This window comes from Erigeron canadensis, chromosome 1, assembly GCF_010389155.1.
Source record: "Erigeron canadensis isolate Cc75 chromosome 1, C_canadensis_v1, whole genome shotgun sequence".
NCBI classification, from domain to species: domain Eukaryota; kingdom Viridiplantae; phylum Streptophyta; class Magnoliopsida; order Asterales; family Asteraceae; genus Erigeron; species Erigeron canadensis.
The window spans coordinates 5292369-5314693 of record NC_057761.1 but is presented as its reverse complement, the minus strand read 5'-3'; the positions used below and the strand labels follow the sequence as shown (position 1 = coordinate 5314693).

The 22325-nt window shown below is 33.3% G+C and overlaps 1 protein-coding gene and 1 long non-coding RNA gene across 5 annotated transcripts; one reads left to right on the top strand and one right to left on the bottom strand.

Annotated features, from left to right (window-relative positions):
* The first annotated feature begins 3363 nt into the window (after positions 1 to 3363).
* LOC122607860 lies at positions 3364 to 8934 on the top strand. Of its 4 annotated transcripts, XR_006325118.1 has the most exons (10): positions 3364 to 3625; positions 3925 to 3988; positions 5346 to 5473; positions 5553 to 5760; positions 6201 to 6303; positions 6383 to 6581; positions 6679 to 7172; positions 7482 to 7582; positions 7663 to 7825; positions 8635 to 8934. It is a non-coding gene; the product is annotated as an uncharacterized LOC122607860 (long non-coding RNA). The 4 variants fall into 4 exon arrangements; XR_006325117.1 differs by lacking the exons at positions 3364 to 3625; positions 3925 to 3988 and having other exon boundaries at positions 4517 to 5473; XR_006325119.1 differs by lacking the exons at positions 3364 to 3625; positions 3925 to 3988; positions 7482 to 7582 and having other exon boundaries at positions 4517 to 5473.
* An 8562-nt stretch (positions 8935 to 17496) lies between these two features.
* LOC122609646 (calcium-dependent protein kinase 26-like) lies at positions 17497 to 22232 on the bottom strand. The gene is made up of 7 exons (XM_043782616.1): positions 20014 to 22232; positions 19784 to 19927; positions 19537 to 19689; positions 19256 to 19371; positions 18921 to 19088; positions 18627 to 18851; positions 17497 to 17878 (listed from the first exon to the last, which is right to left on the bottom strand). Exons 1-7 carry the CDS (start codon positions 21533 to 21535, stop codon positions 17795 to 17797), a joined length of 2412 nt encoding a protein of 803 aa, XP_043638551.1. The 5' UTR covers positions 21536 to 22232; the 3' UTR covers positions 17497 to 17794.
* Positions 22233 to 22325: the final 93 nt, after the last annotated feature.

The window sequence follows — 22325 nt, the reverse complement described above, 5'->3', positions numbered from 1 at the left end:
AATTGTGGTAGAACTGCAGGAAACTGCGGATGCTGCTTATCATCCTTCAGAGCATCCGCAGGAGAACACGGATCATCCGCCATACCATCCTCCATCTGCTGTCCTCGACATCATTTTTACCGAGCCTTCGTTTGAACTTCCCGAGTCATGAAACTTGTAAATTAGTCTTATTATACCATTATAAGAATATTCAATTTGTCATTTCTTGATTTATAACATTTCGATTTTCGACGAAAATTTGCATTATTTTTCTAAGTACCAAAATTTTTCCAACTTGTGCAATATTTTATTAAATGATCATTAAAAGAGTTTGGGGCGTTATACCAATCGAGTCTTATGACCTATCGTTGAAATCGTAAGAGAGTCTAGTTTCTTTTGGTATCATTTAAGTGGGATGAATCTTCCTACATTTCTAAAAATGTCGAGTCTAAGTGTCTTATTTACACTCGGGAAGGTTGTTTAAGCGTTAGTGGGGTTGTGACTCGACTTGAACTTGTTAGACCAACTTGCTAAGGTTATAAAAGTCGGAATTGATTGTAATGTGATGTACATTGATAGGTTGTGGACATGTGGCGATCGTTGAACGTTTATAACCCGAATTTAACTTGTCGTTTTGCTTGGAAACCAAGGTGAGTTCTGTAGTTCCCTACTCGCTTGAGATTCGGGCTGGAAAGTGCACCCATACGTGTTTATTTGTTTGATTGATTTATTGATGGTTTGATGGTCCTAATTAATCTATTTGCACTTGTTATGATTAAATATTGTGTGATTGGATTGAATTATGGATTGATTGATGGATTGTTTGATAGATTGTTTGTTGGATTATGCATATGTTTGGGTTAATGTGGTTATTTAGGATAGATGTACATATATGGAAGTCGACTTTGCTTTCAAAAGGTTTGAGATGTGGTGGGAAGGCTGCGGGTGACCCTGTATACAAACATCAAGGACTCTTTGAAAGCAAGCCCTCTTAATTGTATGTATGTATAGTTTGATTAGATGGTTGGATTGATGGATGAGTATTGATGAAATTGTGATAGAGGAAACATACTTAAGCTTTGATATGGATATTGGCTAGTTTGTTGGTCTTTGTGGTAAACCAAGGCTTGGGGCTGTTCGGGAAAATGCATTTGGGATTGCTTTGGTTGGTTATTGTTGATATGTGCGTAGCCCCACTTGTATGGGAAACGTGAGCGAGAACGTTCGCACCCCTGTGGGGAATCGTGTGCGGGGCCGTTCGCTCCACGGGGTACGTAAGCATGCATTTGATGAGATGATTGTCTGTTGAGACAAATGTTTATCCAGGGGTATAGACATATGCACCGGTGTTGATCGGGTATATAGACGTATATACGCCGAAGCATTTTGAGATGCCACATTGGTCATGATGACATGTGGCTATCGTTGCATAGATGGCCATACATATCATACGCATTTTGACATTGGCATGCATATCATACGCATTATGACATTGACATGCATACGATTCCTATTTGGCATTGACATTATATGTGTTTACCATTACACGCTTGTTTATATTGTGAAATCTTGATGTGTTGATAGAGTGGCACGTGAAGGCTACTGGTATGCTTGATCTTCCTTATATGTATTGTGATTATTGACGATGGCTTCATGTGATCCATCACTACGAACTCACCAACCTAGTGTTGACTTTGTTTAGTGCACTTTTTAGGTATTCGTGTGAAGTTGGAGTATTGATAGCTAATTGTTGATTCTGCTAGAGCTTGGAATGGGACTCCCATGGATCCGTGATCCGTTATCCATTTAGGGTTCTCGTTTAGTCACTTATGATCTTAGTTGTAATGCCTTGTTTTTAGTCTCATTCATGACTTCTTGTTTACCTTGCATTCTTGCACCTTAAATGTTGGTTTGGATTCTCCGAATCCTTTATTTTCATGTAGTATATATTCTACGATAATTCCACTGTGTGCTATATAATTTTAGTGATATTTCGGGTTCTAGCCCGGGGTGTTACAGAAACGAAATGGATTTCAATAAAATTATAAGAAACCGAAATATCTATGGTGTTAATCACTTGATCGGGTTGGTTATGGGTAAAATCCGTTCGGTTTTTTGGGTTAATCACCAAAACCTTCATCTTTTTCTTCTTTTCAAGATCTTTGTAAGTAATATCTAATGTGATTTCGGTGTCAGATCGGCGTTAGATCTGGTGTGATTTCGGTCAGATTGAAATCGAAAAGGTGGTTGTTTGTTTGTTTTTACAGATCGAAAAGGTGATTTCGATCAAATCTAGATCTTGTTGTTTGTTTGTTTTTTCTTGTTACAGATCGAAAAGGTGGTTTTTTTTTAATATAATGTTTTTTTTTCTTCTTTTGTTTCTTTGTGTTACAGATTATATATTTTGATATAGAAGGCAGAAAGAAGGTAATTTACTTTTGTAAATTTTTTCCTGTTTTTTTTAATCTTGTAATTACTTTATATAATATGATATTTCGTTTTATAGTTTTTGATATATATCTGCTCCATGTTCTTATTTTGTTTCAGATCTGCATAGTTAATTATCAAGTTTACATTGAAGAAAAAGAAATGAAGATTGTGTTTGCTTATAGATGAAATATGATATATGTTGTATTTAGATTTAGAAATAAAAGTTAATGTATAAATGAATATTATTTTATGTATCCAACTTTTATTGGTTTCTTGATATATATGTGCTTCATGTTTATATTTAATATGATTTATATTTCTTGATTTTTTTTTATCTGATTTGTTCTTTTGTTTTAGAAAATAAATATGGTGTATATAATACAAAATATACACAATATATGTAAATATATTTATTATATTGATATTATAATTAAAAAGCATAAAATAATTATATTTATAAATAAAAATAAATTTAATTTTTTGAAAAATAAATTTTCTTTTAAGCAAATAAAAGTACCACTAAAACTCATAATTCTATAATGACATAACAAAAAAGTGTCACTATAACCCAAAAAAGCTTTAATGACACAAAAAAGTGCCACTAAAACCTTTTGGTGGCAGCTTCCTTAGTGACACTTTTTTTTTTGTTACCCATTACCTATCTGTATATTAGTGGCACTTATGTGATATTTAGTGACACTTTTTGTGTGCCACTAAATGGGCTTTTTTTTGTAGTGACATTCTTTTCTTGTCTTAAACAATGACTAGGCCAAATATCAAGGATGCATAGACAAATCATTGAAGAGGATTTAGAAGATGAAATAAAAAGAAAATATATGGATTTACACCCATAACAAATTCGGCCAGCCCTTCATGGAGAAGAAAAGTAGTCTTTTAGGCTTTCATATACCTTGTTCTTGCTTTAAGGATTTAGATCTAATGATGTATAAGTGTGTTTGATGAATCAAGATGATGGTCATATTATTCTACTTGTTAGCTCCGAAAATGATAAGAAAAGTTATGTTTTTCTTATTTTACACACCCATGAAAACACATTTAGCCTTCCATGATCAAAGATTATTATTAAGTTGATATGAGATGATTTGTTAAGATTTAAAATGGTGGTTTTGTGAGCGAATAAGGCTGCCGAGATTTTCAAGTAGAAAAGAGAAGAGTTTGTGAGTTTTACTAAAAGTGAAATGTGTTAAATGTTAAGGTGATTATCTTATATCTTATATCTTATATATATATAAAAGTTGTAAGACTACCATCAATGCTTAAGCTTCATAATGATGATGGTATTTATGATTTTAATGTTTAATTTGATGGTTGATTTCAATTTTGGTTTTGATTTTTTATTACTTTTACTGCAATATGTATATATATATTGATTGATGTATATGAATGTATTAGTGAATGGAATTTAATGATCGATTGATTTGTTTTTCAGTTTATGTACATGAATGATTATATGAATGAATCAATTAGTTAATGATTGATTGTTTCATTTTCCAGATATCATTGTGTGTGACTATTCATTCATCCTTTAATCCTCATCTGCGGTGTTAGTGTAAGTAAGGTAGTTATTGAATTCAACTTCCTTCATAATTCTTATTATATTATATATTTGGTTGCTTGAGTTCTAATCGGTTCAACCCTCCACACTTTTTTTATGCAATAAATGATGGACAGTGATATAATGGTAAAGTAATTCGTATATTCTGTTCAGAAGCCATTTCCCAGAAAACTCCCCCCTCACTCCCCTAATCCCCAAAACAATTTTACTCTCATATTCATCAAATTGATTTTGTACGGTAACTAAATTTCTTCCTTTTTTTTTGTTTGATTCTATCATAACAATACTTATTCAATCAAGGTATGTGGTTTTTTTTATGACTTTGGGTGTTGATTTTTTTATGTTTAGCTAATTGGATGCATATTTTCTTATTTATTGCATTATTGGACGATGTGAAATTTGTAAAGCCCTAATCATATCAAATGTGCAATTTTTGCTATATATTATGCATGATTTTGATGCACAGGTTGTTAACTTTTTGGTAATGTGCTTAGGTGGGTGAGCTAAAATCATCTTAATGTATGTCAAGTCTTTGCCATACTTTTTTAGTTTTTATTTCTATTACAAATGAAAAAATTCATGCCAACTGAATAATATTCTTGAAAATGGAAATGGCCTTTATTAGGTTGTTGTTTAATATATGTGTCGAACTTGCTCTATGCTTTAGCAAGTTGACTCTGCATCGAATATTGTGGTGCTTATTCGAGTAAGCAAATGGGCATGTCGGGTAACGGGTCAAACGAGTAGATTTTTTTTATGGGTTGGGTTAAGTTGACCTGTAACATTTTTGTTCAAAGTCTATAAGAAATTAGTATTAAACATGGGAAAGGTTTATAATAATAATAGACTTTGGGCGACTATCGAAGTATTTCCTTTTTATCTGATACTTTTATCCAAAATGTTTAGTGTCTGTTTGACTATTTCCATTCTCTATCTCCCAAGGAAAACCATGTGTCCATATATGTTAAAAGTTTTGTTGAAGTGTGAGAACATGCTAATGCAAGACGGAATGTAACAGAACTTGGATAAACCAACTATTTTTTTTCCTTTTTTGTATTCACTGTCATCAATATCGCCAAGTCTACTTAAAGCTAATGAAAACTAAAACTCATACTCAAGTTCTTACCGAAATATCAGCATCTACTGTTACTTCTGTAACTAATGATTGATTAATTTTGCAAGCTCAACAGCCGGGAACTACTCAAGACCACTTACAATATAAGAGAAGTATATTTATAATTTTTACTGAATTTATTAGTTAGTTAGTTTAGTTGTTCTTTGTCAAAGCAGATCTCTAATCATGATATATTTTTTTTTAACGTTCTGTGATACTTATACTTCGTTAACTATTGTATTTTAGACTAATTGTATAAATTTGGGAGTTATATGTTATCGGTTTTTGACAAATTGCTGGAATGGAGACTATTATTGGTATCTTTGAGGGTTCGAGTCTGGCCGCGCCAAAAAAGTAGCAGCAAGGATTATAAGGTATGTAGCTATAATTATCTACCCCTATTGGAAACCGTCATGCTATAGTTAAGTTCATTATTCCCATATTCTCATGCAGGCATAAGCTTTGGAAAAAAAAATTGACGACATTAATGGAAGAGGGGCCTTCAATGACAAGTTGAGTGGCTAAAATTTTAAGAGAGGGGAATTTGAAGTTGAATACGATAATGACGTTAACAGTTACTAGCAGACACGGAATCCAAGGAGACGGATACTGATTCTGACCATAAACTTAAACTGCGTTTCTTGCGTATATACTTTAAAAGGTCAACCCCCACATTGTCTATTCTTTTCTTTTCAATATAAGCATTCTTCATTTAGCCAGTCAATACTTTTTAATATTAGGACCTGATATGTTTCCAAGGTACATACAAAAAAAATTGATAGTGGCGAAAATAACATAGATAATTTGGATAATATCCTGACAATAATATAGATTCAGATCAAATTAAAAATTCTAAATAGTTTATTCAAAGATTCAGATGTAATGAGTTTGTGATCAATCTTGAACGTTTAGAGGTTTTTGACAAATCGACTGACCTGTCTCAATCTGCACTACATAGTTACCTGCTTAAGTATAGCTTGCCTCGGCCCATTCTGCCAACATAGTTACAGCTCATATCATATGTGCAGCTGAATGGATCTTTTAAATTTTGTCCCTATATCTGTTCTATATCAATTACTTGACTTCAGATAATTTTTATAGAGAGAGAACTTTCGGAAGAAATTGGGAGGCTTCGAAATCAGCGATCTTATCCACCACTTGCATGAAACAATTGGATCAACCTTCAGAGAAAAGACAAAATCATGTAAGTATTATATGAACTAAGAAAGACAACATCATCAAACTATTTTCTATTTTTTAAATTACAAGTTATTTGCTTGCAGTATCCTGAGCGTTTAACAATTGGATTGGGGAAAGTAAACATATGTTGGAATATGTACAACTCCGTAAATTATGAATGACAAACATAACGAGATATATATTAACTGGTTATTGAACTTCTTTTTTTCTCTCTGGCTGAGTGTTGTTGAGTTTATGAAGACCCACTTTGGTTATAAAGTCCGTGCGTCTAATTACGCCAAGGTACCTACCTTTTCAGTCCCAGTTATCATTAACTTAATGATTTAGTTAAATTGTTTGCATAACATTGTTCTTATGTTGTAATAACAAATGTTGACAGGTCAACTAAAATCTACAATAATTTCAACCCAGACATATTTTGAGCCATTACCTAACCCGGAGTCTGGACAACCTATTCATCTTTCCACCTGCATGTTGTTATATATATACAAGGCTTGATATGGAATATATATGGTGCTTTGGCAGAGAGTATCTTGAAGGCTTGCCAACAGGGAACTAATGGCATGGCTACGACTGATGGATTCATAATGAGTGGCAAGGCCGGGTTGGATGAGTGTTATAAAGTGCCACGTGCTTATTTGGGGGTAGATATCACAACAAAAGTTGCAGGTTACAACTCTCATTCTCTGACCGATGACATCTTACACTTCGAAATGCTTGGCTGGTGAGAATCGTCATCGAAGGTTGGATCTAGAGACATGGAATGATCTTGCTATGGTCTGTATTAACTTATCTAAGTGGCAAGACACTAAGACCCGTTTGTTGAAATCGAAAGCTATAACTAATTTATCGGCTTCTACGCGACATACTTGGGTACATTCTTGATATTCCTAATTTATCACTACTAAGGTTTGCTCTATGAAGCACATAAAGTTACGTATTGAGAACATGAACATCATACTTTTTATTGGGGATATGTAAATGTTAACCATAGAAAGTTCATACTAGCCAACATTAGTAGCAATAAAACCTTTTTTTTTTGCAGCATCCGATTGTTAAAATAGGGGTGTTAAGATCAAAGTAACCTTAATATTGCATTTAAACAATTTAGGTCCTTTAAGCCTGACATACTTTACCCATACTTACCCATCAAATAATTATTGCCTTGATTATCCATTGCAGTGATTGTGGATTTAGAAGAGACTCTACCTATTCTTCATGTTCAACCAAAAGATGGAACAATTTAAGAGCTTTTGCTAGGGGGTTGGGTGAAGCAGAATGGCGTACACCAAATTCTTTATTCATAATGCATTTTTATAAACCACACTTCTCCATATTGTAATGTTCCATTTGCTCTTTTTAGGTTGCAACTTCATAATTTGGGTGGAGATCAGCGAGGTCCGAACTATAGATGGCTGGTACTACTTTCCATGTAATAGTGGGAACTGAAAAAATGCATTTCGAGAAGAAATGGCGACTTCTGGGGTCACTCGTGAGACAAGAGTGTCGATTTTCCAATGCCAAAGGTATTACACACTTAAAATGCTTTAGTTACAAATAGTTAATAAGGATTGTGGGTTTAAGCTTCAAGTTAGAGTGAAGGATGATTCTGCTTAAACTGTTATATTAATGTTTGATGGGACTGTCAAAAAGTTGGTCAACCTAACCGCAAAATCGGTTAATGACTTAGTTTCTCTTAACAAATTTGAGGCTCTCATATTTTTATCTGCAAGATATGAAAGACCCAATACTGCCTCATGCTCTAACAAATTTGATGAGGTAGTATGGCCTTATGGGTTTTGTTAATACGTATGTGAATATTTGTCTTATAGAAACATATTTATTCATGTTTTTATTTTATAGTGAATGACACTTAAGCCATGTCTATTAATTTATTGCGAAACAATCCAACTACGAGTGGACCTCTATCATAATCTATGCTATCACGGGGAGATACATAAGTTAGGACGATCAACTATTCCAAGAAATCAATTACCATTCAAAATTACGGTTTATGGCATGGGTTTTAAACCCTACATACTCAACATTAAGGGCCCTTTAAATAGTTTTAAACACACCATCTTACATTCCAAATTGCTGAATAACTAATAATTGGCCTTAGCTACTTGATCATTTGGCTACTCAACCATTGATGATAAACTTAATTAATATAACTAGCCTTACATTTGTATCTTACAATAAAAAAAACCAGATCGTTAATAATCTTAAATCTTATATAAATCCTAGAGAAAAGCAAACTAACAATTTGTAATATACACATCATTCAAGCTCTGACTTCTTATTAACAAACACTAATAACATGTTTTGCTTATAGGTTTTGCCAACAATAGTGAGCATCAACTTACGAGAAATATGCCCAGTTCGGAATCTTGACGAATACAAGCTTATGACACTTTCATGCAAATCACCGCACAGTTCCTCCTTTGGTGATTGTGGTGCCTGGTGGACTTCATTTCTCCAGACATTTAAAAACAATGACATAGTGACATTTTGTCTTGATGAGTCTGGACTCTAAAAAGTGTCTAAGGCAAACCCATCTTAATCCAAAGCAATCTGTGTCTGTCAGAAGTGGATTTGCTTTCAGTTTAATTTGGTTGAATTCTTTTTCTATTCACAACACCACCTTGAATTTGTTTCTTTCCATACGTTGGTGGACTGGAAGAAGTGAAAACCGAAAAGATCATGATTCATGTCAAATGACCTACTTTAAATTTTTCAATCGGCAACATTATGCATGCAACCAATATATTTGAAACCCGACGTGCATAGCACGGACATTTAAACCCTCGTATAGTGAGTTTTGGATTGGTTTAAATAGAGCTAGGAGTGGTAATTAAAGAAGCATTTGAGGATTAGTGTATGGGGAGGAGGTTTTGCACGGCTAAAAGAAAACAAGAAAAGAACTCCAACAATTTCCTAGATGGTATTTTAATGTTTGAAGTAATTGTGTTTAATTAGTTGATTTTTAAGAGTTTTAAATGAAGAATTAAAATGGTTGAGCTACTTACTCATGTGGCTGATTTTTTTAAAACTTTTTGTTGGCTTGTGTTGCAATTTAATTTTATTATTTTTATTAGTTTAGTGAGTAGTAAAATTATTTAACTAGTAGGTTAGTTTAAAGTATAATATTTTAACATAAGGTTTATTCTTATCATAATATAAGATCATCAATATAATTATTAAACAAAATAATCATTTTATTTTATTCAATATTTCATTTGTAATGTATTTCATGCAAATGTGGTCGAGTGAAAGCACATATACTAGTTAACATTTTACCGATGAATCACTTATACGAAACATTATAGTAACACATAGTTTCACATACGAGAATAGATATATATTTATATAAAGTTATTTTGAGAACCTTTTTTTTACGAGAACCTTTGAGAAATTTTCAAATTAAAGCCAACCGATTATTGTTCTTTACATGAAAATTATTTTTTAATTGTTTTCTGAATAACTTATGTGTAATTTTAAATTTTATAATTGTGTGGAACATGAATTATCATCTGTTATACAATTATATTGAGATTTGGATTCTTGATCACATGTGCACGAATATTGCTATGATCACATGTATGCAAGTCGATCACATGTAATCATAACAATATCCGTGCACATGTAATCAAGAATCCAAATCTCGACATAATTGTATAATGGATGATAATCCATGCCTCCACACAATTATAAACTTCAAAATTACACATAAGTTATTCAGAAAATAAACAAAAAACAATTTTTATGTAAAGAATAATCATCGGTTGGGCTTGATTTGAAAAGTTCTCAAAGGTTCTCGCAAAAAAAAGTGTAACATCCCAAACTTTTCAAGATTGACTTATTGACTTGACCGTTAGTCAACGTTAAGTTTCGTCAAGTTTATATGCCTTAATTGGTTTATGTGTGATGAAGGTTCTATAGGTGTAAGACTTTAATGCCTTAATGGTTGATGTGAATAAGTGTTAAAGGTATAGTTTAATGCCTTTAGAGGTGTTTAAAGTGTTTAATGAGTTGTAAGTATTCCCAAAGGGAGTTTTGAGCTAAATATGAGCTCTATAGAAGCTCAGAGACGAGTTTTGACATAGGGTGAAACTTAAAAACGGGATTAGGGGTTAAGTAGACCCTAATTAGCATCACAAATCAGTTTCTTCTCCTCCTTATTCAAACCCTAACCGCTCCCTTGTTCTCTTGAGCAATCCTAGTGCGTTTATTGCGATTTCGGGTGGATTTATGATCAATCGATGCACGTATTCGACCCGTTAATCATCCTCCAAGGTACAGATGGTAATCCTTGCTTATTATCACTCATTTCCATCCATACAATTCGTTCATAGCTGGATCTATTGAGTAATGGTTGATTTCAATCGTTTTGTGGTTTGATTTGACAATTTCGGGTGAATCGGTGATTGTTATTGCAATCATTTAGTATCTAGATATTTCCTACAGGTATGAAATCATTGTTAATGTTATTTTAATGTTCAAATATGACCAACATAGGGTTCACACCTGGTCTAGAGGCTTGATTTGGATTCGATTATGTTTGTGAGTCGATTTAGGTCAAAAACGGGTGTCAAATCAATCGTTGGATGTGCTTATTGAATCCATGAATCAATATATGATTTCATAGTGTCAAATGATTTATATTTTGGTAAATATGAACTGTAGAGGTCGTGGGGATCAGCCATGTATGTTTGATGATCGAAATTGCTTTCAAAACGATAAGGATTTCAAGGCCTGATTCTGTTGTCATATTGCAAAAAACATATCTTTTTGATATGAATGAGATAAGAGATGAATCTTATATTTTTGAAAAGGTCTATGTGTCCCCTAAATACGTTATGAACAAAGTTTCCTGTGATTTTGCCTAGAGATATGCGAAAAATGTCGATTTCCAGAAGTGGTCAGGTTTCGGACGAATTCTGCAGACTTGTCTTGCAAACGTCATAAATCATTCATTTGGAAAACTTCAAGAGTCAAACTTTATATCCCTGGAAAGGTCTTTGAATTTCCTGCATTTCATAAGAACTAAGTTTTCTACCATTTGGTCGTCTTGTATGCCAAAAGTAGTCTACAAAACTGAATATAGTCAAAAGACGAAAGTAGTCTACAGAATACGAAAGTAGTCTACAGAATACGAAAGTAGTCTACAGAATATGAAAGTAGTCTACAAAAAGAGTCAAGTAGTCTACAAGTGTGTCAGGTAGTCTACAGATGGCGAAAGTAGTCTACAAAAGAGTATAGTAGTCTACAAAGGATTTAAGAAGTCAGAAATAGACTAGTAGTCTACAAATAGAGGAAGTAGTCAACAAAGACTATTATTTGACATATATATATAATATATAGATGTAGGTCGTATAGCCTCGTTTACACTCGTTGATTTATCCTATGTTTGTTATAGGTAGTCGGGAATACTTGATTGCCAGGTAACTTTAGTTATCGTTTGCGTACGCTTCTACGAGGTAAGATACACTACTTTGACACGCTGAGGGTTCAACATAAACATGGTTTTCATATAATAACTTCTCTAATAATAACTTGTTTGCTTATGAGTATTCGGGGTTATACGGAAGGTGATATGGGCTATGTACATGACTATTGAGGCCTGAAATGCAGTCCCTATGATATGAAATGTAACGATATGTTATGCAATGATACGATATGTAATGATATGCTATGAAATGTTATGCAATGATATGAGATGTGATGATATGAATTGAAATGCTATGAAATGTGATGTATGATGATGATATGTGAAATGTGCATGATTACATGGCTTGTTCATCTAGTTCACTAGACTTATTAAGTTGCCATGACACGTGCACGTTTAAGGGCCCAAACGTAAAAGATGTATATGTGATGATTGTTTAGGTTGTGTAAACACCTATACTATATATGATGTGAAATCGAGCTCGTAAATTTGATGTGAAAGTGTTTAGCTTAACCCGTACTTGCCCTAGCCCGGTTAAGTGCGTTGATGTGATTGCTCGGGTGGCTCCTTGCAACGAGGTACAACGTGAAGAGTAATACGGGAGGTCTTACCAGCCCCATTGTCCTTGAACATACGGATTACTCCTGGAATTGGCTTGCCATTCCTTAACGACATTGATGTACAGCCGTAAGGTTGTTTATCTAGTCGGGTGTGACTTATGTCTCACTTATAATGATGTATATGTTATACGAGATGTGTGACTTATGCCACAATTATAAAGATGTTCAGATGTGATATGTGATGATGCAAAAGATGACTAGGCACATTAGGATGACCCATCCTATTATGAATGATGTTGATGCTCTGATATGTATATGAGATGATATGTTCGATGATATGTGCCTTAACGACTTAATATGACTTTTATATAATGTTTTAAATGGACAAACGTTTTATAAATTATGTGTTATCTTACTTAGCTAATTCGTTAGCTAACACTTGCTCTTTTAAAATGTGTTGTGCCCTCAGGTCCAACAATAGTGAGCAGGTAGATGTGAGAAGATGTGAGGCATGGGTAGATGATCTTGAAGCTGACTATAGTTTACCCATAGTGGCTGCTCGCTTTAGACATTTGCTTATTGTTTAGATATTAATGACTTGTATTGATAATGTACTCGGTGGTTTAATGTTGGGCAGCCGATGGATTTCCATTTAGACATATTTTGATGATATGGCTAGTAACACCATTTAATGAATAAACCAAACAGATTTTGCTGGTTTGGACTTTTAAAGTTAATTCCGCATTCTTTTAACGCCGTTAGGCAAAAGTTTTTGGAAATCCTTATTTTAAAATGATGGGTGTTACAAAAAGGGTTCTCAAAATAACTTTTCATACATATTCATTATAAATCATCATATTTGTCTGGTCAAAGAAAGTGGTTTCCCCCGAGTCAAACTTACCCTGAATTTGCCGGATGTCACAATTATAAAGCAAAAAGTCCATGTCTAACATTTTAAGTTTCAACATTTACTTCCCAAAATGCCCCTTCTATCAATTTTATATTACCAAACACCCTTTCTCTCTTTTCAAATCTTAACCAATCATTTTTTTTCTCTCTCCTTCGTAAATAATTTATTCCTCCAATTCATTCAAAATCTTTTATCTCACAAAACGTACATCGATAAATTATAAAATTATATAAGCATTCTTAAAATTTCATGCTCTTTCATTAGAGATGTCATTCGATATACTTTCGACGAATTTTTAAATCCGAGGGCGGAACCCGTACGGTTAAGGCATTTGGTTATCACACCTTATGACCTATCACCCATCATCTTACCGCCGTAACGCGCGGGTACTTTCTCTCGTTATATATAAAAAAAGAATTGCATGATGTAGATTTAAAAATGGGAACACAGATTTTAGTGATCAATTATCCACATACCTAATCTTCATATTATGTTTGTATCATTTTATTAATTTAACAATATTATATAAAAATATGCTAAAAGACGGTAATGTTGTTATTTTTATAACTTTGTTTATTTTTTTGATTATTCTATATACCATATACAAATCAGAATTATCTTTTATTTTAATACCATAAGATATTAACGATGTAAAATTACATATGTTTGGCACAAAAGCTTGGAGCTGGGGCTATGGCCAGGGGCTTGGAGCTGGAGCTTAAAAATGAGGCTAGGAGCTTGGGCTTCTATTTCAACCCTTCTTCCACCAGCTTTTATTTTAAAGACCTTTCAGAGTTCTTAGGAGCTTTTTGATGGTGGGACTTTTAATTTAAAATGTATATCCAAACATGGCTACCATAATAAATCGAGCTTCTTTTTAAAAGCTCGAGGCATTTAACCTCTTAAAAGCCCCTAAAAACTCTCTACCAAACAGACACATAACTAATATTTATTACGTTATATGATAAAACATATATAAAGTCATAATATGATTAAAAAAGTGAATTTAAAAGATAATATAAAGTTTAGGATTATTTTTTATAACTATGTCATTAAATTAATTACTTTTTATAATTATAAAATGTTGGAAATTACTTTCCATAATTATTGAGTATACTTAATTTTATTATATTAAAATTAAATTTAAAAAAGTTATGAAACGTATATGACATTAACATTTTATCTAATGGTCCTAATTCAAAACTGAGCTTCATCTAAGAGTCCAAAATTTTTCATTTTGAAATTAAATTTTCTCTTCTTTTATGTATATTTAGAGAATTTTAAAAACTAATAGTCCAAAATTAATTTATCAATTTTAAATCTTAATCTTTTCAAAGGTTAAAATATTGAGCATCGTTGACGATTTATCAATTTTAAATCTAAATCTTAACCTAAGTATAGATGTTGCTATTATTTTTTACTTAAATGGTAAAAAAGTTCCTACAATCTTTAACTTTAAATCTTAACCTTTAATTTTATATATTAAATCAAACACTTATCATTAAAGTAAGAGTAAAACCAACAAAATATGCATAATTCAAATGAACTTTATGATTGAAAATTAAAAATAATGTAAAGTAAATGATCTATTATTGAGACTTAAACCTATAAATCAAATGAGTTGTAAATCTTTGAACGGTTAGGTATTTGAACGTTAAAATAACTTTAAGACTTTTTTTATTGTGTAAATATAACTTTTATTTGGTTCATTGTATGCAACTAACCCGCTAAATTGAACGGTTAATGTAAAAGTTTTACGTCGACCCATTAAAAACGTGTATGTGGCAGCTCATATGGTTTGTCCCGTATACACTTTTACATTAATCATTCAATTTAACAAGTTAGTTACATACAATGAATCAAAAGAAAGTTACGTTCACGTAATAAGAAAAGTGTAAATGTTATTTACACACCTAGATACTAAAGCCATCTTTGAATTTTGATTTGTAATGGATACCGATAAAAGAATATAATATAAAAAACTATAGGATAATCATTGGTTAAGGGGTTAATCATTGGTTAAATGGTTAGGTGTAAGTACCACTTAATGCAGGACAGAGCCAGGTTTTTCGTTTGGCGACGACCAAGTGACATATGATATTGTCCATAAATTTTTAACAAGCAAAATATTTTATAACTACAACTTTTTATATCGTTTAACTATGCATTCAAAGTATATTCAACATATATAAAACTTCAAAAAGAAAAGATTATATCTCTTATATAAATAAAAGAGAATTGTTTCTATCAGATTTTTATAGAAAATTTTCTATGTGGCAAACTCACAATCCTTCCTACAAATGATTATAGAAATTATGACATCATATTTAAAATTATAATTTTAGCAACATTTTAGTTTTTTTTTTATAAAATTAATCCATCTTAACACTATCTTAATTACTTTATTAATTTTTCATATAATTTTATAACTTACATTTAAGTCTTGATGAAACTTTAAAAAATATAGACATTTTTTTATTTATTTCCGAGTAAAAAGAATATTTTGAAGTAAAATATATATAGCTATATGCATTTTGTTTATCAAAACTATAAAAAAAAAATGTTGTAGTAAATAATCACATAGATATTTAAGAATAGATTCAATCCATTTCGTCGCAACTCACTGATGATCTTACGTTTTTAAAAAGCTTTTATTAATATGCCCAAGTTGAACCCGAGCTAATTAGCTAGTTATAATATTTAAAAAACTAATGAAAAATGAAAATAAAAACATATGTATATGAACGCACCATCTAATTACACCTGTACTATATTCACATCACATGTATCGTTTATATACGAATGTAACTACTTATGACAAAATGGTTATGTAATGTAGTGATCTATTAGGGTGGCTATGTAATATATCCACTTATGTTTTTTTTGGCTATACTATGTAAAATATGTACGGATCTTATATAGTATAGCAAAAAAAAAACATAGGTCCTTACATTGATTGACCCAAATAAAAAGATTCTTACATAGTATAACTAAAAAAACATAGCTGCATACATTACATAACCACCTGATTAGATTAGTACATTACAAAATCATTTTGTTATTGGTATGCCATTATCCCTTATAAGAATTCAACTTTCGGCCAATAACTTCTTATTTCCACCATATTTCTTTCTAACAGCTCCAAATATTTCATCATTTTTGAATTCATTGAAGAGGGCTAAACAATATAAACCTCTGGAAATCTTCAATCACACTAATAGAAATTCCGTTGCATTGCGCCTACTTGGGGAGGCTTGGCACCCTCGCCCCCTTGCCTCCTTTGTCTGCCACTGCACTTAAACCTATGCTCAATTGATGTCTCTAACAGCTTTTTTTAATATTTTTCTTATCCTTTAACCATGTATTACTTTTTTAACAGGTACGAACATGGTACCCACGCAATACTCGTGCACGGCGATGAAGGTGTGTGATGGCGGCGGTGGCATTAATTGTTGTAAGTAAAGGTATTTGATTTAAAGGGGGTTAATAGAGATATTTTATAATATAATAGACTAATGATGTAATTTAATATTAAGAGTTGATGGTGATTTAATTCATTAAGAGTATTTTGGTCAATTCGCATGTCTATTTTTTTTGTAAACTTTCAACATTGGCTTATAGTTTTTATATAGTAGTATAAAAGTATAGATTAAATGTTTGATAAGTTGAATACACTAATGTGTATTTTGTGTTTTACTATACGAGAACAGTACCTGCGCGTTACGGCGGTGATGGAGGTGATCGATGACGGGGTGGTGATGTAATGGTGGCGATGGCGGTGATGAGGTGATCTACCTGACGGGCTTCGCCCTTAGCCGTACGGGCTCTGTCCTCGGATTTAAAAATTCGTCCAAAGTATATCGAATGACCACTCTAATGAAAGAACATAAAATTTTAAGAACACCCACATAAATTTTATAATTTATCGATGTACGGTTTTTGAGATAAAAGATTTTGAATGAATTAAAAGAATAAAATGATTTATGGATGAGAAAAAAAGAAAATGATTGGTTAAAATTTAAAAAGAGAGAAAGAATATTATAGTTGTTTTAAGTAAATATTAAAAATTCAAGTTAATGTTGAAAATCTAAAAATTTGTTTTATATTACAAGTATAGATATGGTAACGAAGGAGGTTTAGATAATAAGAAAAGTAACCCGCTGCTCAGACATTGATAGTTCTCTAATCCGAATGCTTATTGGCTTATTGCCCATCCACAACACACGCTGAAGTAGTACAAGAAGGAAAGTCACAAAAGTTTAAGTTAAGTTCAAAGAATTTGAACCACCAAAAAACTTTACACTCATTAAGCATTTACAATCAATGAAACCATACACCATGTCAACAAAAGCACGTGTTCAGACTATAAACGTCCATTGCCATTCGATAGAGGCAAACATTTAAACTATGGCGTCGACGCCTCAATTGCCACACCTATTTTTATCGTGCTGTACAATCTAGAGTATGTCAAACTGTTCTCTTCTTTAAGTATGACCCAAGAACAATCATATGCAAAATAGGGATATGCCTATAGACGAAATGTTGAAAGGGAACTACCAGAGAGCCCCTGGTGTGATCAGCTGTTCTGCATTGTTCTTCCAATTCTTGCATTTCCTTTTCTCATCATGGCCACAAACTCACTGTAACTAATCCTCCCGTCCTGCATCACATAACTAACTCATCATTTCAAGTCGATCAGAAAATGGGTAATCCAGCAGCTAATGAATTACACGAGATTATGGTTTTTTATGCATGTGGTTTAAATTGTTTCTATAACTATAATAAGCATGTAGTAGCACTAGTTTTGTTTAATACTCACATTTCCCAATACTAAGCAAGTTACACAGTACGTAAGTTCGTGTGTGTTTGTGGCCTGAACCACTTGAAGAAAAGTGAGGTACACCATGAAGAAAAGAGAAGGTAAGAGTAACCTGATGTGTGTAGTTGAATATTAAGATCCATTTAAGGAAAGTGGCATCACTGTGTGTTGAAACGGTTAAAACTTCGTGTGCCGGGATAGTTTGATACGGTGACAAAAGGAAGCAAAACTCGTTCAAACGCAGTGGTCAGACCAGATCTTGGTACACCTTTAATTGAGTTTCCTTATAGTTTGAGGATCACTTGAAGGACAGTGCGAGGGTCAGTGAAAAGTTCGGAAAACACGTTACCCAAGAATTGGTCAGAGTTAACCGATTATTATGCTTAGTTGAAGTCAATATTATTAGTGGGAGTAGTGGACGGCTAGTTAAGTAACTAGTGGTAGTAGTGGATTCATACACTGTTAGTTTTGTTATGGCCTATATTGACATTTGTATACTCAGTCAGAAATTTAGAGAGAGAGAAAACTATTAGTGTGTGTCATTGTGTATTTCTGAATAAACATATAATTATATATGTATTGGACTTACGTTATCTTGGTCAACTTCTCTGATGATATCATCTGCAGGAAAATCAGTCATATTGTGAATTGCACAAGTTTGCTGAAGCTCATCAACGGTTATATACCCACTTCCATCCGTGTCAAAATACTGGAATGCTGCAACAAGGTGCTCCTCTCTATCCAGTTTGTTTAGGTGAATCGTTGCAGCTAGAAATTCTCCATAATTAATTGTCCCACTGTTATCCACATCAGCCTGAAAACCCAGATACCACATCAGACAAATGTAAACACAAGTTCCAGGCCTAACAAATAAATGTAGTACCGCATCCATAAGGTCTCGTATCTCTGTATCTAGTAACGTACAGCCGAACTTCCTTAAGCCTGCTTTGAGTTCATCGAATCTTATTCCACCGCTATTATCCCTATCCATTGTCTTGAACATTTCTCTCAAACCAGTATTCTCCTCTTCCGACAGGTTTTCAGCTATAACCTGGACCCAAACAAAAAATAGAAACTCGATTATTTTATAAATCAAATATCCACCAGTCATGCAATAGAATCATCTATAACATTTCTTTTGTAGAAATCAAATATTATTTGCAGCAACAACCAAATAAATGTTAATGCTTATTTTTATAAAAAAAAAAAAGAACATACCCGCAAAGCCATTTTCTTCAACTTGTTCATTGCAGAGAACTGCTTCAAACAAGTAAGAACAATTGGATCCGGTGCTCTATCAGGAGCAACACCATTTTCGCAGATCCAAGGATGAACTGCACAATGCAGATAGTATGCATAGATAAATGTTCAGCTTATAATGATGGAGGTACCAAACAAAATGTTTACTCCATAGTAGAATGTAAACAAGAAACCAAAAATATCCAAAAACAAGAGTTGTATGAAAAATAGGTAATATGATTCACTACATGTCTACATACATAGAACTTCATGAGCAGTTAAACGGTCTGAAGGGCGTGAGCATAACATCTTCCTAATAAGATCCTTTGCACTGTCAGATATAAGGGGCCATGGGTCTGATTCGAAATCTATGTGTCCCTTCAAAACTGCATCAAATATCCCCTTTTGTGTTTCTGCAACACAGATATTAAGATACAAGCTTAATGTGAGCATACCTGCGGAATGAAAAAATCCAAAACACATAACCAACGCATGTTTAACATGTACCATCCCAAAAGGGGGGGACACCACTAAGCAGTACGTAAAGCATCACCCCTGCACTCCATATATCTGCTTCTGGACCGTAATGCTTCAAAAGCACCTCAGGAGCCACATAATAGGGGCTGCCCACAAAATCGGTGAGTATTTGTCCTGGGCAACAGCCACGTTTTGAATTCAGTAACACATTAAATTAATTATAACGTTGAATATTGGCTTTGTAATAAGATAAAATTTACCTGGTTTAAAGAAAACAGATAGTCCAAAATCAATTGCCTTGAGGGAGAAATCATCGTCTCTATCAACCAATAAGAAATTCTCGGGTTTCAAATCCCTATGCATAACCCCAAGTGAGTGGCATGCCTCAACAACTCCGATGATGATCTTTGTCAACTCCGCAGCTGTCCTTTCACTATAATGTCCCCTCTGAATGATCCTGTCAAATAATTCCCCTCCATTGCATCGCTCCATGACTATATGAACGTACAAAGCATTCTCATATGCACCCTTAATCTTCACGATATTCTTGTGTCCTGCCAAATGATGCATTATCTGAATCTCCCTCCTAACATCCTCCACATCCTCTTTTGAAGTCAACTTCGTTTTGGAGATTGTTTTGCAGGCATAATCTATTCCGGTTGCAATCTCGGTGCACAAATAAGTAGTATTGAATTGACCTTGGCCTAACTTTTGATGTCCCAATGTGTAAATATCACGAATGTTTTCAGTCTTGTGACCAAGAATATAATATTGATTCGAGGTTCCATGGTGGCTCGAATTAGGTACCTTAAGATTTATCTGCGAGACCTTTGAGGTTGCCATCATTTCCTCAAGTTTTTGAACAACCAAACCCATTGAGGGTCGTCGGTCCCGTTCATTAAGCAAACATGGATATGCAATCTCTGAAAACCTCTCCAAGGAATCAGAGTCCACTTCAATCTTCAAATAGGGATCAATTATCTCGTCTAACCTTCGTGTTTCGTAGTAGCGTTTGGCCAATCGGTCAAGGAATCGATGTTCATTGTTTACATTCATGAAGCCCAACCGCCCGCATAGGACTTCAAACATAACCACACCGAATGAATAAACATCGGATTCTTTGGTCAGGATTCCAGTATCCCTATATAGTGGATCACAATAGCCATATGTGCCAGAAGCATTAGTGATTACATAAGAGTCACTTTCATTTGCACGACCTATTTTGGAAAGTCCAAGATCTGCAATCATAGCTTTCCAGTCACAACCAATGAGAATATTTGCACTCTTAATATCTCTGTGGATCACTCGATGGTTTTTTGCAACATCGTTGTGAAGATAATCTAAACCGCGAGCCACATCAAGGCATATACTGATTCTTTGCTCCCATGTTAGTGGACGAGTTATTTTAGCCAACCCATGTAGGTGTTTGTCAAGGCTTCCATGCTCTGCGTACTCGTAAATAAGGATCTTTTCACCGGCTTCATCACAGAAACCAAATAAGGAGACGACGTTTGGATGTTTATAACGAGATAGCAATTGAATCTCTGTTAAGAATTCCTTAAATCCTTGACCAGAAATGTTACTGCTATCTAGTCGTTTTACAGCCACAGTGGTAAGTTCACCAGAAAGTGATAGTTCTCCTTTGTAAACAGAGCCATATCCACCTTTCCCGAGAACTGTTTTAAACTTTTTTGTGGCTTCTTCAATAACAGGGAAAGGTATGAAGAGGTCCTTTGACTCTTTAATAAAGGCTGTTATCTCGAAATTGGAAGAGGAAGACATGAAGATCGGAAACTAACATAAAAAAACTTAAATATTTGATATCTAATCAATTATAGTCACATGCATCATATTCTTAATTAGCATCAGAAAAAACAAGCATTGATTGGTCATTTTCATGTCCCACACGAAATTTGGTCAAACTTCTTCTTAATTGTTGCTGGTGTATTGGGAGCTGCTTTGCTAATTTATGGTGCTACAGTAGAAATTTTTTTCGAAAAAACAAATGAAAAAAATCGATGTCTCTAGTAAACTAAAGACATTCTTTAATAGCTATTTAAGCAACAAGTAAAATTACCCTTCAGAAGATCAACATGTTTTTGCCAAACTTGTTTGATCCAAATTCAGAAGATCATACGCCTCTTCGAGCTCGATTTCTTCGATTTTGCTGTTTCGCAATCGATCTCGAACAACCCAGATGATGACTTCACTAATCCATTAAAACCCTTCAAACTTCTTTCCGTACACCTCTTCCGAAACACTATATTTTCACTCTTCTTCTCAAAGAATCAATTCCTTCTTCTTTTTATTTATAAATTAATTAATTAAAAATATAAACCCTGAAAACGTTTATATCAAAACTTTGTCTCTAGACATGAATTGCTATTTTAGGATTCTGTGGCTAGAAATGTTTGGGAAAGAAGGGAGGAGTTGGAGGAGGTTGGGGGTCAACAACAACAAAATACACTACTGCAGAATTTACCTTCTTTTTTTTTTTCCTTCTTCTTTCTTTATTCATTATATATATATATGGCTACCACTACAAAGAGAAAAAAATAAGATTATTTTTGAT